The sequence below is a fragment of the Stylophora pistillata genome, chromosome 10, assembly GCF_964205215.1.
Source record: "Stylophora pistillata chromosome 10, jaStyPist1.2, whole genome shotgun sequence".
Taxonomy (NCBI): Eukaryota; Metazoa; Cnidaria; class Anthozoa; order Scleractinia; family Pocilloporidae; genus Stylophora; species Stylophora pistillata.
In genome coordinates this window covers 17,074,477-17,088,522 of record NC_142528.1, presented here as the reverse complement: position 1 = coordinate 17,088,522, position 14,046 = coordinate 17,074,477, and the positions used below count along the sequence as shown (strand labels likewise).

The 14,046-nt window shown below is 37.4% G+C and overlaps 1 protein-coding gene and 1 pseudogene across 2 annotated transcripts; one reads left to right on the top strand and one right to left on the bottom strand.

Moving 5' to 3' along the window:
• The first annotated feature begins 5,332 nt into the window (after positions 1-5,332).
• On the top strand, positions 5,333-6,264 carry LOC148722034 (melanocyte-stimulating hormone receptor-like; annotated as a pseudogene).
• LOC111329712 (uncharacterized) lies at positions 5,661-13,171 on the bottom strand. 2 transcript variants are annotated; one of them, XM_022934479.2, is made up of 7 exons: positions 12,571-13,171; positions 11,927-12,021; positions 11,130-11,286; positions 10,226-10,289; positions 8,687-8,952; positions 8,012-8,177; positions 5,661-7,332 (listed from the first exon to the last, which is right to left on the bottom strand). In XM_022934479.2, the coding sequence occupies exons 1-7, from the start codon at positions 13,078-13,080 to the stop codon at positions 7,079-7,081; spliced, it is 1,512 nt and encodes a 503-aa protein (XP_022790214.1). In that variant the 5' UTR covers positions 13,081-13,171; the 3' UTR covers positions 5,661-7,078. The 2 variants fall into 2 exon arrangements, with proteins under 2 accessions (XP_022790214.1, XP_022790215.1); XM_022934480.2 differs by having other exon boundaries at positions 5,661-7,329; positions 12,571-13,169.
• Between the last annotated feature and the right edge of the window lie 875 nt (positions 13,172-14,046).

The following is a 14,046-nucleotide window of genomic DNA, read 5'->3' as shown; positions in this document are numbered from 1 at the left end:
CTCAGTTTGTAATTTAGACCTTTATTGTATTACGTTACCTCAATATTTCTGTATTGTATATAAGCCGCTCACAATCATTGTAGACCGCTTTTTAGTTTTTAACTTTTAACCTGAGGAAGGCCAAACGGCCGAAACGTCGTCCATTAAACTAGTTCAGAACAGTCAAGAGTTGGTCTCTTCGTTACGTCGACCTTACTGTACACTTAACTATATATATATATATATATATATATATATATATGTATTGGAAGACTGCGTTTCGATTTTTCCGTATTACAGTGCTCGATACATAAAAGTAGAGCGCAATATATGTTGAGTTAGAAAAATACAGAGACTACGCTTTCATCCCTACAAGCCTGTTTATATATATATATTCTATTCTGTTTGAATTGAAGGCTTTCTTTCTTTTTTCAGAAAAAGTTGCTTAAGCTAAGGTTGCTATTAGCCTTACTCTCTGGCTTGTTCAGATTGGTGGCCGGAGGAAGCTGAAGAGGTTAATACCCACCTAACCTAGACTCGTCTTTTTTCAAGTAGCAGCTATAGTGATTCCTTCGCACAAATTAATTTCAATTCTAAAAAAAAAGAGTTCGCAAGTTTTCTTTAGTTATATTTATTTATCACTTGCACTACCGTACTAAGCCCTACATAATATAATATTACATACAGTGAGTAACACTACTAACATTAAAAATTTAGAAAACTTGAAAAACGAATATTAATTACAATAATAACTTACTTAGAGCACAAGAAGTCATTAAAAATGCACAGTAAACACTATCAAATTAACAATATGTCATGCATTACCTGCCTGCGAGTGCAAGAAGAAATTAAAAAACACGGTAACTGGAATTGTAATTTGACGCATTCAATTGCATTTTTAGAAATTGTAAAAATTAATGGATTTATCTTGTTGATTTTGCAGGGTATATATATTCCTTGGAAAGCAAAATGAGAAGATCCAGTCGGCTGCGAAGGTCGTCGCGGTTCGTAGGATGGGAGTAATTTAAAATAAAAAAAGTTGTTCTGCAGTTTATTAATATGCATGGAAAAATTTCAGCATGCTCATTGGTCCATCCCAAATAAAGTAGAAAGTTGAAATGAGTGCAGAGGGTTGATATTAAAATTTACATTCGTTGGGTTAATAATAAATAATTAATACTTCTTGAACGAAACAAATGGCCAAAAATATCGTAAAAACTGGAAAATCATGTACTGAACCATACCATTCTCCATTTAAATTTGAAAAAGCTTCATTCCCATAAAGTCAGCGAATAAACTTTTCAAATCTGTATTTGGCTTTGTCCTTTTGACCCATCTAATTAACCGTTTTGCTGCGGGCTCCATTATACATTTAAGATTCCGAAATGCAAAAGTTAAATTATCATTAAGTACTCTTTAGCCAAGAGTTAGAAGAAATGTTAAAGTTTAATGAAAAATGATATTTTCTGCGTCTTTTTTCAAATTTTGGAAAGCTTCATTCAAAGTCGGAGACCATTTCCTAATTGTAATGCACTTGATGGAGTCTTGCAGAAGTATTGTATCTCATCAAAAGCCCAAAATTTTACTTTTCGATTGATATAAGAGCGTGTGGAATTATCAGCATGTTCTTTTGTCGTGTGTTCACTTGAAGACACATGTACAAGGTACGACAGGTAGGTCTTATGGTCAGATGGAAACGTTACGAGTTTATCGTCTCTTTTCATTTAAAATATTATGTTTAAAATGTAATAATGGACTAATTTCAGTTAACGAATTAAAAAATAACGAGATTTAACCGCAGTCAAACTATAATAAACAATTTCCCCATCGATGTTTTCTGTTCGCTTCAATGATAACAATGAAGAAAATTTAATCCTCAGAATTATACTGACATTGGTGAATTAAAAATATATGTCGACACGTTCTTCCATATTACAAATCAAACATGAACACCACTTCTAAAAGCAACCTGTCAGTTCAAGCGACTTTGAAATCCGGTTTGTTCATTGATTAATTTCGATGACATTTGGGCTCCTAGTTAAAAGTAAACCTATGATCATCACAGGCGGCATTTTGCCAAACTTAGTTGGCGGCAGCTGCATGGTTGAATCAGTTTAATTTCGACTTCAGCCTTGGCTAATCCTGATTTGTTACCACTGATTTAAAAGAATTGACTTCTGATCCAGAACAGTATCAGAGTAACCCGTGTCATGTGATAGCAAATTCCCGTCACAGAACATGGCTGGTGAACAGTTTCAAAAGCGGACTTTCACCGGTTTGGTGGGAAGTCACACATTAACGCTATGGTTTCTTATTTTTATAAATATTATTTTCGCGATCACTTCTATTCTGGGTAATGTTCTTATTTTAGCCGCCCTTAAAAAGCAGTCGTCCCTCCATCCACCTTCTAAGATCTTGTTAGGCTTCCTGGCGATCACTGATTTATGCGCTGGGCTCATTTCACAGCCAATTTTCATCACGCTTCTGATAGCGTTCCAATTTGAAGTGGAGGGAATTGCTGCCGTCACGATGGAACTCACCAGTTACATTAATACAACCTTGTGCTTAGCATCTTTGTTCACAGTGGCCGCAATAAGCTTGGACAGATGTCTCGCTCTGTTCCTGGGCATCAGATACAAGCACATGGTTACTTCAAGGAAAACTTTAGTTATCGTGGTCTGTTCTTGGGCTGCCATCACCGGCTGTGTTATCACGCTTAATTGGGTCGACATCCATACAATCTTCCTCACTTACATTTCGGCTAATGTTTTCTTGTTTCTGACGATTTCAACTTGCTGTTATATAAGGATTTATCTAAAGCTTCTTCAGCATCAAGCTCAAATACAAGAAAATCTTCGGCAAGGCCAACCAAATGGAAACGAGCCATTGAACATAGCGCGATACAGAAAAACAGTGTCCAGTACATTGTGGATACAGTTTTCATTAATTGTCTGTCACCTCCCCTTTGGTATTACTGTTTTAGTGATGATCGTACAAGGCTGTATCACATCAATTCTTGTTTCCACTTGGAAAATTTGTATAACTCTTGCCTACTTTAACTCAACTCTGAACCCGATCCTTTACTGCTGGAAGATCAGAGAAGTCAGACGAACAGCCATTGCCATCATTCGACGAATATGGTGCAGTTAGGAGCCATCGAACTCCTTTCACTCCACAGATGTACATATTTCAGGCTTGTACATAATATAATACATGTCTTTTATCTTAAAAAGACCGATTAAAAACCAATTCTACTGTTGTAGATATTGTGAATTATATTTATGTCTCATTCTGTGGAGTAGATAATCACGGTTGTTATCGGCAATCCCAAGCGATTCGTCAACATCTGTACTCTACGTATGATGCACGATCCTCGCAGTAGAAAGCGCTATTTATGTGATAGCGAAAATCAGACCTGAAAAAAATCAGACCTGTACGGGATTCGAACCACTGACCTCTGCGATACTAGTGCAGCGCTCTACCAATTGAGCTAACAAGCCAACTGGGAGCAGGCCGTTAAGTTGATTAAAGATTACATGGTTTTATTGTAACTTTTTACTTTTCTTATTGGTTTCTTGGATAAAACCATGTAATCTTTAAAACGGCTAGTTAGCAAAGAGTGTTAACCTTTTCCATGAACTGCTGTCTGTTTCATTTTATTTTATCCCTTTCAATATTTTGTAGACCTGCAAGAAAGTGTTCCATTTTATCGAGAAGGCCTCAGTTCTTTATGTACCATCTTTACTGCTGCTGATAAGCCGAAACTGCCAAAAAAAAAAAAAAGAGAGAGAGAGAGAGAAAAAAAACCAAAACGAATACATATTCACAGCGAGAGGCGTATCTTTAGTATACCATCTCTAAACCATCTCTATACCAGGCCCGCTCCCACACGAACGAATATTGAAAGAAAAATGTGAGTTCTGTTTTTAGGCTTGGCGATCTATATCAGCCTATAGATGTGGCGTCTAGCTTGAAAAGATTTACCATGAAAGGATTGCTTTCTGTCGCTATCCACCTTATATAAGTAATGCAGGGTGGAGACATCAGTTGTATGGTATCTTTTGTTTTTTTTTAGACAAGCAGCCAGAGACGTTATATGATGGATACGGTTGAATGTTAAAGTATGAAAATAATGTAGTTGGTAATTTTATTCCAGTTATATTCTTCAAAGTCACAATGCGCAGTGAACGGTACATCAAGGTATCGATACTGACCAACAACTTACTATGGTACGGGAATTGGAATGCCATCCACGGAGACACAAGGGTAAGTGAGCAGGTGAAAGGAAATGACAGTGGTTTACGGCTCCACGGATACGTTTAATTAACGGGTAAGAGAGACCTTTACTAAACCAGTCCCAGAAGCCGTTCGACTGTAATTGACCACAAAACGTACAATGCCGCAAACTTAATGCGCAGTCGTTGTTGCTCTTTTGGTAGATATTTCGTATTTAAATAGAGAAATTTCATGAATAAATTTCTCCTATAAGCATAATGTAATAGACGTATTGATAATTAACAATTATTGGACGAGGTTGAGCAAAATATCCTTATTTGTAGTCTTGAACGGAATTCGAACCCATGCTGCCTTGCGGTGGTAATGAATGGTGATAAACTTGAACTCTGGATAGCTTCGTCTGTTAACAACATGGAACAGGGTACAGAGTAACCGTTGAATATTAATCGTTGACAAACATTGCGCAATTTTTACAAACCCTAATCAAGCGGACACCCTCCATTAAGCGGACTCTAGAGAAGGTTTCGGGGGTGTCCGCTAAAAAGAAACTTCACTGTTATTAGGAACTGTGCGAAATACATTATTACTTATGATCTTACGGAAGCGCTCATGCTGGGAGGAAAAATCAGTTAAATACATTCATGAAAAATTGTTTTTTTAATTAAATTCGCAGACCTTAATTATATTTGGAGAAAATGTTCAATTCCCATGTCAACTTTTGGTAAACAAAAAACATTTCCTTTCAGTATATCTATGAAATAGAATGAAAATGTATATGCTAGATGAAGCCTTGAAGATATAACTAATGAATCTTACTTCCGCAAAATGTAAAGATATGAGTATAAAATTTCAATAAGAGAGAATTATCATGGCAAAATAATCAAATAAATTGATCCCCGGTTAAACGGATGTTGTTCAAATGAATATAGGGTGCAAGCACAGTTTGCTTAATTCGCTATACATGGATTTGTTAATTTTCTTAAGTCTTAATTTGACTTATCAACGACGTCGAGGGTTTTTGCAATTTGTGAGTTTTCTGGTCTGTCGAAGAAAATATTTAACTACGTGTTTGTTATCAGTGAGCTGAGTAGGTTAGAATTGTAGCACCAAAAGCTCATCCCAGATCAACAGGTAGCCGGCCGCCAGGATAAATGATCTACATCGAGGTTGTCAAGGACTTTCACAGATGGAAAAGCACTCATTCCGGTTTCTGGAGGCTGTGAACATTTTTCTAGCCATCACTGCTGCCTTATCCAATGTTGTCATCTTGGTGGCTTTTCACAAGGACTCATCCCTTCATCCACCTTCCAAGAGTTTGTTACGTTTCTTGGCGATCACTGATTTGAGTGTCGGGTTTCTCTCAGAGCCCTTTATGTCGCGTTGTTGTTTATGACCGAGCACGGCGGTGTTAATCTATGTGTAAAGATTTTTGACATCACCAGCAGTTTAGCGGGAATATTGTGTTTATTATCTTTATTTACCATGAGTGCAATAAGCGTGGACAGACTCCTTGCCCTATTATTAGGCCTGAGATACAGACAAGTCGTTACCTTTAAGCGAGTTGTAGTAATTGTGGTTTCTTTTTGGACTTTCCTCGCTACCACATACGTGATTTTCAGAGACACATTTGCCCACCTTTTCTTTTATCTAATCACAACAACTGTGCTGTTCTTAGCCGTCGCGACTTGCTGTTACATCAAGATTTATCAGACACTTAAACGCCATCAAGTTCAAGTACAAGAACAAATTCACCAAGGACAACCAAATTCCCATCTACCTCTGAACATTGCACGATACAGAAAGACAGTGTCTAACGCATTTTGTGTCCAGTTTCCAATCCTTATCTGCTATATTCCCTTGACAGTAGTTATAATCTGCATGGCAATACAGGGCGTTGCTCCAGCTCTCCTTAAACCGTGGGCATTTGCAAGAACTTTTGTATTTCTTAACTCTACTCTTAATCCTATTCTGTATTGTTTGAAGATAAGAGAAGTGAGGAGAGCAGTCATAGAGAGTGTTAGACAGATATTCTATCGCTCTTCGCCTTAAAGTTGTGCTTTCTTCATTGTTAGTGTGTTTGTTTTTATTTGATGGTTAGATTTTTAGTTATGAATCGATGAAAACACTCTTAAACGAGTTTTGCATAGCCAATACTCCTGGTAATCTATTTATTGTACCTGACTGACCAGATAAAAAATTCTGAGTAGTAAATTCTTGCATACGTTCCTGTCGCTGAACAACCAATGCAAATGATTTCAAGGGAAGACAAAGTAACTTTTCTGTGCACTATGAATATTGAACAACAACAAACATATGAAACATATGAGTGAACTGCGGTTATGAGACGTATATAAGAACGATCCTTCGCAGTAAAGCACTATTTAAGCAATAGTGGAAATCAGACCTGAAAAAAATTTCAGGCCTGTACGGGATTCGAACCACTGACCTCTGCGATACTAGTGCAACGCTCTACCAATTGAGCTAACAAGCCAGCTGGGAGCAGGCCATCAAATTAATTCGATATAAACCCGTAGATGATAAATCGAACAAGTTGGCTTGTTAGCTCAATTGGTAGAGCGCTGCACTAGTATCGCAGAGGTCAGTGGTTCGAATCCCGTACAGGCCTGAAATTTTTTTCAGGTCTGATTTCCACTATTGCTTAAATAGTGCTTTACTGCGAAGGATCGTTCTTATATACGACTATGAATATTGTAGGCGAATTGTAAGAAACATTGTTATCAATTCTTCAATGAGATGTTCATCAGGAAATTGAGTAAATAACTAAATCGAAATGCAAACATTTTTTAGGAAATGCATTCCGAAAGTCTGTGGCTTTATACTTTATTTTTGTCTTTCGTTTCTTTTACATCTCGTAGCCAAGATTGTCAAGCTCAAATAAGCGTTGCTGTTCTTGTTTGTGCCTTTCCTGTAGAGCTCGGAAGTTTTTTTCCCAGTTCTTTCGGAAAGCTTTAAGCTCATCCTCCATGGCTAACAGCTCTGCACTTTGCGCCGCCATGAGTCGCTCCGTATGCTCGCCACAGTTTGACGAAGTATTCTTCTGATGACCGTTCGCCTCTACCTTCGTCTTTTTGTCAAGTTTGGAGACGTCTTGTTCTGCTGACAAAATAATAAGATAAGAATGGCTTTTGTATATTTCCTACCGGGTCAAGTTGGTGTGAAATACTCGCAGGACTTGAATAGCCGGTTAAAATTACCTGTTTTATCCAACGCTATAAACTACATATTCAAATGATTAAAGCAGAAATTTTTAATGGTGTTAATTTCCCAACAGTTACATGAGATGCAAAGTTTGATAGTTCTATACGTTTTTATTTATTTTATTCACGTTATTTTAGTTAGAATATAAAGCGTGGGATCGTCAAGCGTGAGGACTTGGTGCTCTAGTAGAAGATGGATGCACTGCGGTATCAAGGAACGGCTTTCAAGTCTTTTTATGATGAACATGAAAATTTAATGCTCGCCTTGTAGACATCTTTATGTTGCGGACAAAGCAAGATACGTAGCCGACAACTCCCGTATGTATATGTGGAAAATTGCTATCACTAAATGCGATTCCAAACAAACACTTTTGCCGTCTTGCTCTCTTTGCAATGGTCAATTTGTATAAATTGAGTAACAAACTTGTTCTGTGTCGCCTAGAAATGTATACGTTTTTGTAGATTCTTAACCCGTGTTAAGTGACCACATATCAAAATAAACTAGTGCAGTCCAAGTTGAAGAAATTTGAAATACTGAAGTACAGATAAAAAACAATCAATTAACTGCAGTTGTTTACCTTCCCGATTTTGAATTTCCTGCTCCTTCTTTTCCCTCGGGTAATACTGCCAGAAAAGACCAACAGCCAAGGCGAGCAAGAACAACCCACACATGCCATAAACTGCGTACCCAAACAGGTTGCCATCAAAGTAGTCTGCACCAGAGCTTGAGTTGTCACCGCCATACTGAAATAAGTGCAAGGAGAAATACTCAGGCTCAGAGGTCCGCATTTTTTTTACTGGGGGAATTTTGCTTATAGATAACGTTACGTGCTTTGATCAGATACATGTAAAGGTGGTTGTGGCACTTTCTTTTCTTCTTACTGTTTTGCTTAAGGAAGCTCAAAGTAGTTTCTTTTCATGGATCAGAGCAACAATAACTTCTCGTCAATTTCCTCAATGATGGTACGAATGCCCAAACATAAATACTAGAGTTAAGATCCTTCCCCGACGCAAGAAGCTAAGTACCTGCAAATTCCCCAAACTGCTTTCTTTTCTTAAGAAGCTGTGACCCAGAAAACGCATTCTGAGACTTCTATTGGTTATTGTAGAGTTGCAAACGGCGTACGATAACAATAATTTTCGCTAATTTTCTCCTGAAAAATACTCCACACAATTGAATTACAATTTTTAGTGTAATAGAAAAAATCCGAGCCCCAGATGGGAATTACAATACCTGTTTTGAATTACAATACCTGTTTTGCTTTGATGAACTTTTCCAAAATTTCGTGTATTTCCAACAAATGGTTCCCTTGGTAACTCAGGAAACACGATCTTAGGGCTTCACTACTCTTGGGTAACACTGCTCCGTAGATGACAGGCTCATTCAGGACTGTGGCCACATATAACTTGTATGTATCGTAATATTCACTGTGCTGAGTAGTGCTGAAAATATCTACTAAAGCTAGCACGGTCTCCTCGCTCTTAACGCTCTTAAACAACTCGTCGTAACTTGTTTTCACTAAATGAACAAGAAAGTTTATAACTAATAGAAATGCTCAATTAAAAAGCTTAAGATAATTTATGTTACTATAATATATAAAAAACTTTCATCATCTAGACAATCGTTTGCGTGTTACTACCGTCCATTTCAATTTCAAGACACGTTTTTGGCTTTATTTTGTTCAGGTAGAGGTATCCTCAGAAACCCGACTGATCAAATTTTACGATTTAATTAACGTATTTTAAGATTATCTTGAAGTATCTAAGAACTCGCCTATGGACGCCGCAATTTTGAAAACAGCTTTGTAAACTGGCCATACACGTAAAACCACAACGCACGCTTCACATACAACTGCCTCTCTGATCGAAACAAAAAAAGTTATTTGAGCTAAGAATCCCTTTTTGCATAGCTCTTTACATTACTCAAGCCACTGCCTCGAGACAGAAAAAGGTGTAACGAGCCTCTGATACGTCACAAATGACAGGCCAGGTTGCTGAGTTGGATTCAAAATAGTGGCACCGAACACAGCAGTCAAATGTTTGCACATGTGCAATTAGATGGGTAATTTGTTATAGCCGGTAAACATTTTCTTTACACTTTGCACGGGAGCGTGATGACGTTGGCCGTAAGTTTGGCCGTAACGGCAGTAGTTATTCTTTGTTGTGTTCATGGTGGGGTTGCTGGTAAATACCGAGGGAAATGTGTGAAAAAAGGAAGAACGAGAGCCACACAGGACATTTGTGACGATCGCAGATCTCTGTTCATGGCTGAAAAGACTTCGCATCAAGGATAGAAGAAAGGTTGAGTCATTACCATTCATCAGCGAAATGAAGCGTCCGCGATAAAAACAGTTGGGATATCTCACAATAAAATGAAACCAAGGTTCAATCCTTCTCCAAAATCCTTCTTTCATTTCACGGTCTTACGCTTTGGAATAGTTGGAAATTTAACTATTTCTTCCTCGCTTTACGCTTACCACGCGTTCGCAAATCCCTCTTGTTTTCAAACCCTCGTGCATGCGCAGTGTTTGACCATCTTGTTTAATGTTTTCATCTCAAGAAAAGATCAGAACCCACGAGGTCTCCTTCAGTTCCTGTTTATTCATTTTTCTTCCACCAGCTTTTCAGGACGGGACTAAAAACTAAAAACTGTACATCGTAACCAAGTGGTCGAACGAGATGACGACTAGTCACTCTTAAAGTCTTTGTGGAATAAGAGTTGGGTATGGCAGTTTTACAAGTGTATTGATTGGGAATGCGGAGCATGTAAACCTAAACAAACCTGAACTTACCATACACCTCAGCATTTTGTAAAATAGCTAATTGTTCCTCAGCAGAGCCATTTAAAACTGCAACCTGATAAACCATTGAAACACTCGTCAGGATTTGCAAAGTTGAAAACTGATTCTCCTACTTCATTCTTTTCTGTTCGTTTGTCTCTTTTTTTTTTCTCTAAGCGAAATAGTGACTGGTCTACAACTATTGTTTCTCTTTCGCTCAAGAGGTTGCAGTCGTTACGCTTGAGTATCAAATCTAGGGTTGGGTCGTTGTACATGGATTCTGTTTTGAGGTAGTACTCAGTCAACCTAATGCTTTCGAATTCAGAAACAAACGTGTAATGGCAAATAAGGTAATAACGATCGTCGGTGAAATAAGTTCTCGTGATTTCAAGGAAAGAAGCCGCTGAAGAATTTTTATGAGGCCACTATCAGTCGAGGTGGCTGATTAGGAAAGATTTCTTCGTGATCTGTTTTCGCCAGCTCTTTGGGAACTCACCAAGCAAAATCATGAACTGATTGACTAAATGAAACTTCCCATTACTTTAATCAGTTAGTGATTGATCTCAAAAACAGAAGATCACGTTTTTAACTTCTTAACTCCTGTAAGTGTTTAACTTGTAACATTTTCCCTATGTTATGCATACATTGTCCAGCAAACTGGTGATGAGAATACCTAACCTTATCGGGTACAAGTTGTTCTCTTGATATAACACCAAAGTCTCATGATTAACTAACAATGAAGTGTTTACAGCAAGAGAGGAGAATTAGCAATCACCCCTGAGGAGTAAAGGTAAACACCTGTAATACAGCCCTTTGTAAAGCTATCATTGGACTTCATTATGCGCAACTCCCAAGTGCGAAATAGTTATTCATAAGACTCTTGTTGAGAAAGAAAATAATTTGAATTTGGACTTACTGGCATTCCATATAGGTTGTTTACTTGTTCAAGACTGTTACTGCTAAGAGATGCGGTGATCATCCCCATAAATATAGCGAGGATAACAAGACCAACATTAATCCATACCACACCAAAAAGGCGGCCTGCAATACTGCGAGGAACTTTATCGCCGTAACTGGAAAAGGAAGAGCAAAAGAAATTTTAATGATTGTAAGCTTAAAGAACAAATTTACGTATGAAGAGAACTTTTGACAAGTAATCTTAAGATAGCTACTACTTTGAGGCTTAAAATCAAATCAAGAAATAGGGCTAATTTTATGATGTTAAATAACCATGCACTAGTAACAATTCTGATTCAATTTGCCTGGCACGTATGCCTATTAAGTCCAAAAGAAGCTTAGTCAGAGGAGACTGGGAATTCAATAAAAAACAGAGGCCTCTTTCACACCACATCGTATAAATTTCATGGCCGAGAACACACTTGGCGGAAACCACTCCCGAAGAAATCTCCGTTTACAAAGAAACTTATCCAGATGGGTCACCCTGGGAACTGAGGGAACTGAAAATGGTAGAACGGTGACCAAAATGAAGAGGTAGGGTATGAGATGGCAATCGGTTACAAGTGGTGTGTATGTTTGGAATGTCCTGCCTGAAACAAAACAATATTACTTTCAACCAAAAAGCCTCTGCGTCGGCACAAACAAGATTCTTACTCGTCACTAATACTTTTGGTTCTCAACCATCTACCTCAGTAAACTTTAACTGCACACTTTTTATGCTATGTTTTGCTAGGTAAAATCTTAGAACCCACATACCCAACCGTTGTCATGGTGACAGCAGCCCACCATACTCCTTCGAATACTCCTTTTGGGAAAAACTCTGGGAACTCCTCAGAGTTTGAACGATAGTCCTGGAGGATATATAATATGTGACCAATATTAAAACATGCTTGACTTAATATAGTATAGTAGAGTTATAGTCATTAGTAAATGAAATGGGAGACGACTTGTTATGAATAAATAATTCAATTAACAATTTTATCCCTTTAACGGCTGACGAATAACAGATCGTTCGCGGGCAGATCCTATTTAAATACCTTGTGGCAGCTAAGGAGCATTTTCCTACAAACCACGATGCTGCAAACTTCACATGACTAATAGAAATTATCAAAAAACTTTTGCCATAGCATACCGAACACCAGAAGTACACACAATTTTATTTTTCTTCTTTTTTTTGTAGATCTACAGCAAAGATTTGTGATCATCTGTATGATCAACAAAGAGTAATTCAAATGAATAAAGGCTGATAGTTTCGAAAGAAACTGTTTGGGGCTGCGTCGGTGGGAGTAAAGAGTAATTCAGATGTACACACGAGTCTAATGGACTTGTCCATATTACTGAGCATTATACTTTGCACTCTATGTAAAAATAATTAGGAAAATTATGACAAGCTATCTTACCAGAACCCACATGACAATTCCACTAAGTGATAACGACATCCCGATGAAAATCATAATTGGCCAAGAGTCCAAAATGGCGGCCAAAAGTTCTTCGCCCGGAATACTCCTCTGTACCACAACAGCCATTCCAGGCGAATCAACTGATCCTACAAAAGGACGTAGAAATATGGATTTCTCGAGGCCGACTCTCCTTCCCACAGGAATAATGATCTCTTCTGAGTACTGATCGATTGTGGTTTTCAGTGATTTAGGATACTCGATAGGTTTGGCCGAAATATTGGGGGTTTTTTGGCAACAAGCCTTGAAAACGATGCGAAGGATTTCTGGTAGAGCACCAGAAATTTCACCTCTCTCCTTGTCCATGAAAACGTAAGGCTTTTGTTCCCAGTAAATAAGATCTAAGGATGTTTTTCCTGGAGAACATGCATTTTGCATGTTAGATGTTGCCAAACCTATTCTTAACAAAGAAGAAACTGAGAATATGAAAGTCAAACGACAAGAAAACCCCATTACGTTAACAGGTATCAAAACGATATCGTTGGGATGAACGCCACTGTTGGAAAATGTGAACACGACTTAGTCTTCACAGCTGTTTTTCGTTTCAAACAAAAACAAATCCCTCATTTAACATATTGATAGATATTATCTTTGTTTTAACCGATACATTCTCGTCTCTTGGTGGTGTTTTAATGGATAAAAACAATTATAACAACTATAAACAATTTTCATTTCACTTCAATTTCACCTCTCGAATAGAAATGAAACTTCTAACACAAGGCCACATTTTTTTATTAATTAACTAAACTGAATATTCTCATCATTATTGTCAAACTTAATTTAGTGTAAGTCTTTGATTTCCTGTTTTGAAGTAGGTTTTATGCGTTTTGGAATTTTAAACAATAGCTTTTCTCCATCAACACATGCAGATTTGATTAGAGGAAATTGTGGTTGTATCTTTCAATAAAGCACACAATTTGCTGGGCTTAATTACATACTAATAACGTTTTTTTCTGAATTTTTTTCTGAATATGTTGTCAAAATAAACACAGTGAAACAAACCGCAGCCTGCAATGATATTCGTTGCCAAGAAGGACTATAGATACACTGACTATCTTATGTACTCAATACCAAAAGACTTCCTCAACAACTAGTTTTCAAAATAAAAAAATCTATCCAAATTTACATTCGATATAAATACATATTACACTGCATTTACTCTCGTTTTACATGGGGAAAGATACAGTACAAGATACTATACTAAAATTCTACATAGCTTAAATTATGTCTCCGTTAGCGTAGAACTTGTCAGTATGCTAAATATTGTGATAACAAGCTATGAAAAATTAATGCTAAAGCGGACTGTTATCCAATGGAGAAAGTGATATTTTCGCCACAATTTCTTGTTGTATGATACAGTTACTGATCACAAACTAATCTCACACCAACTACGATGTAACAGTTAGAACTACGATTTAA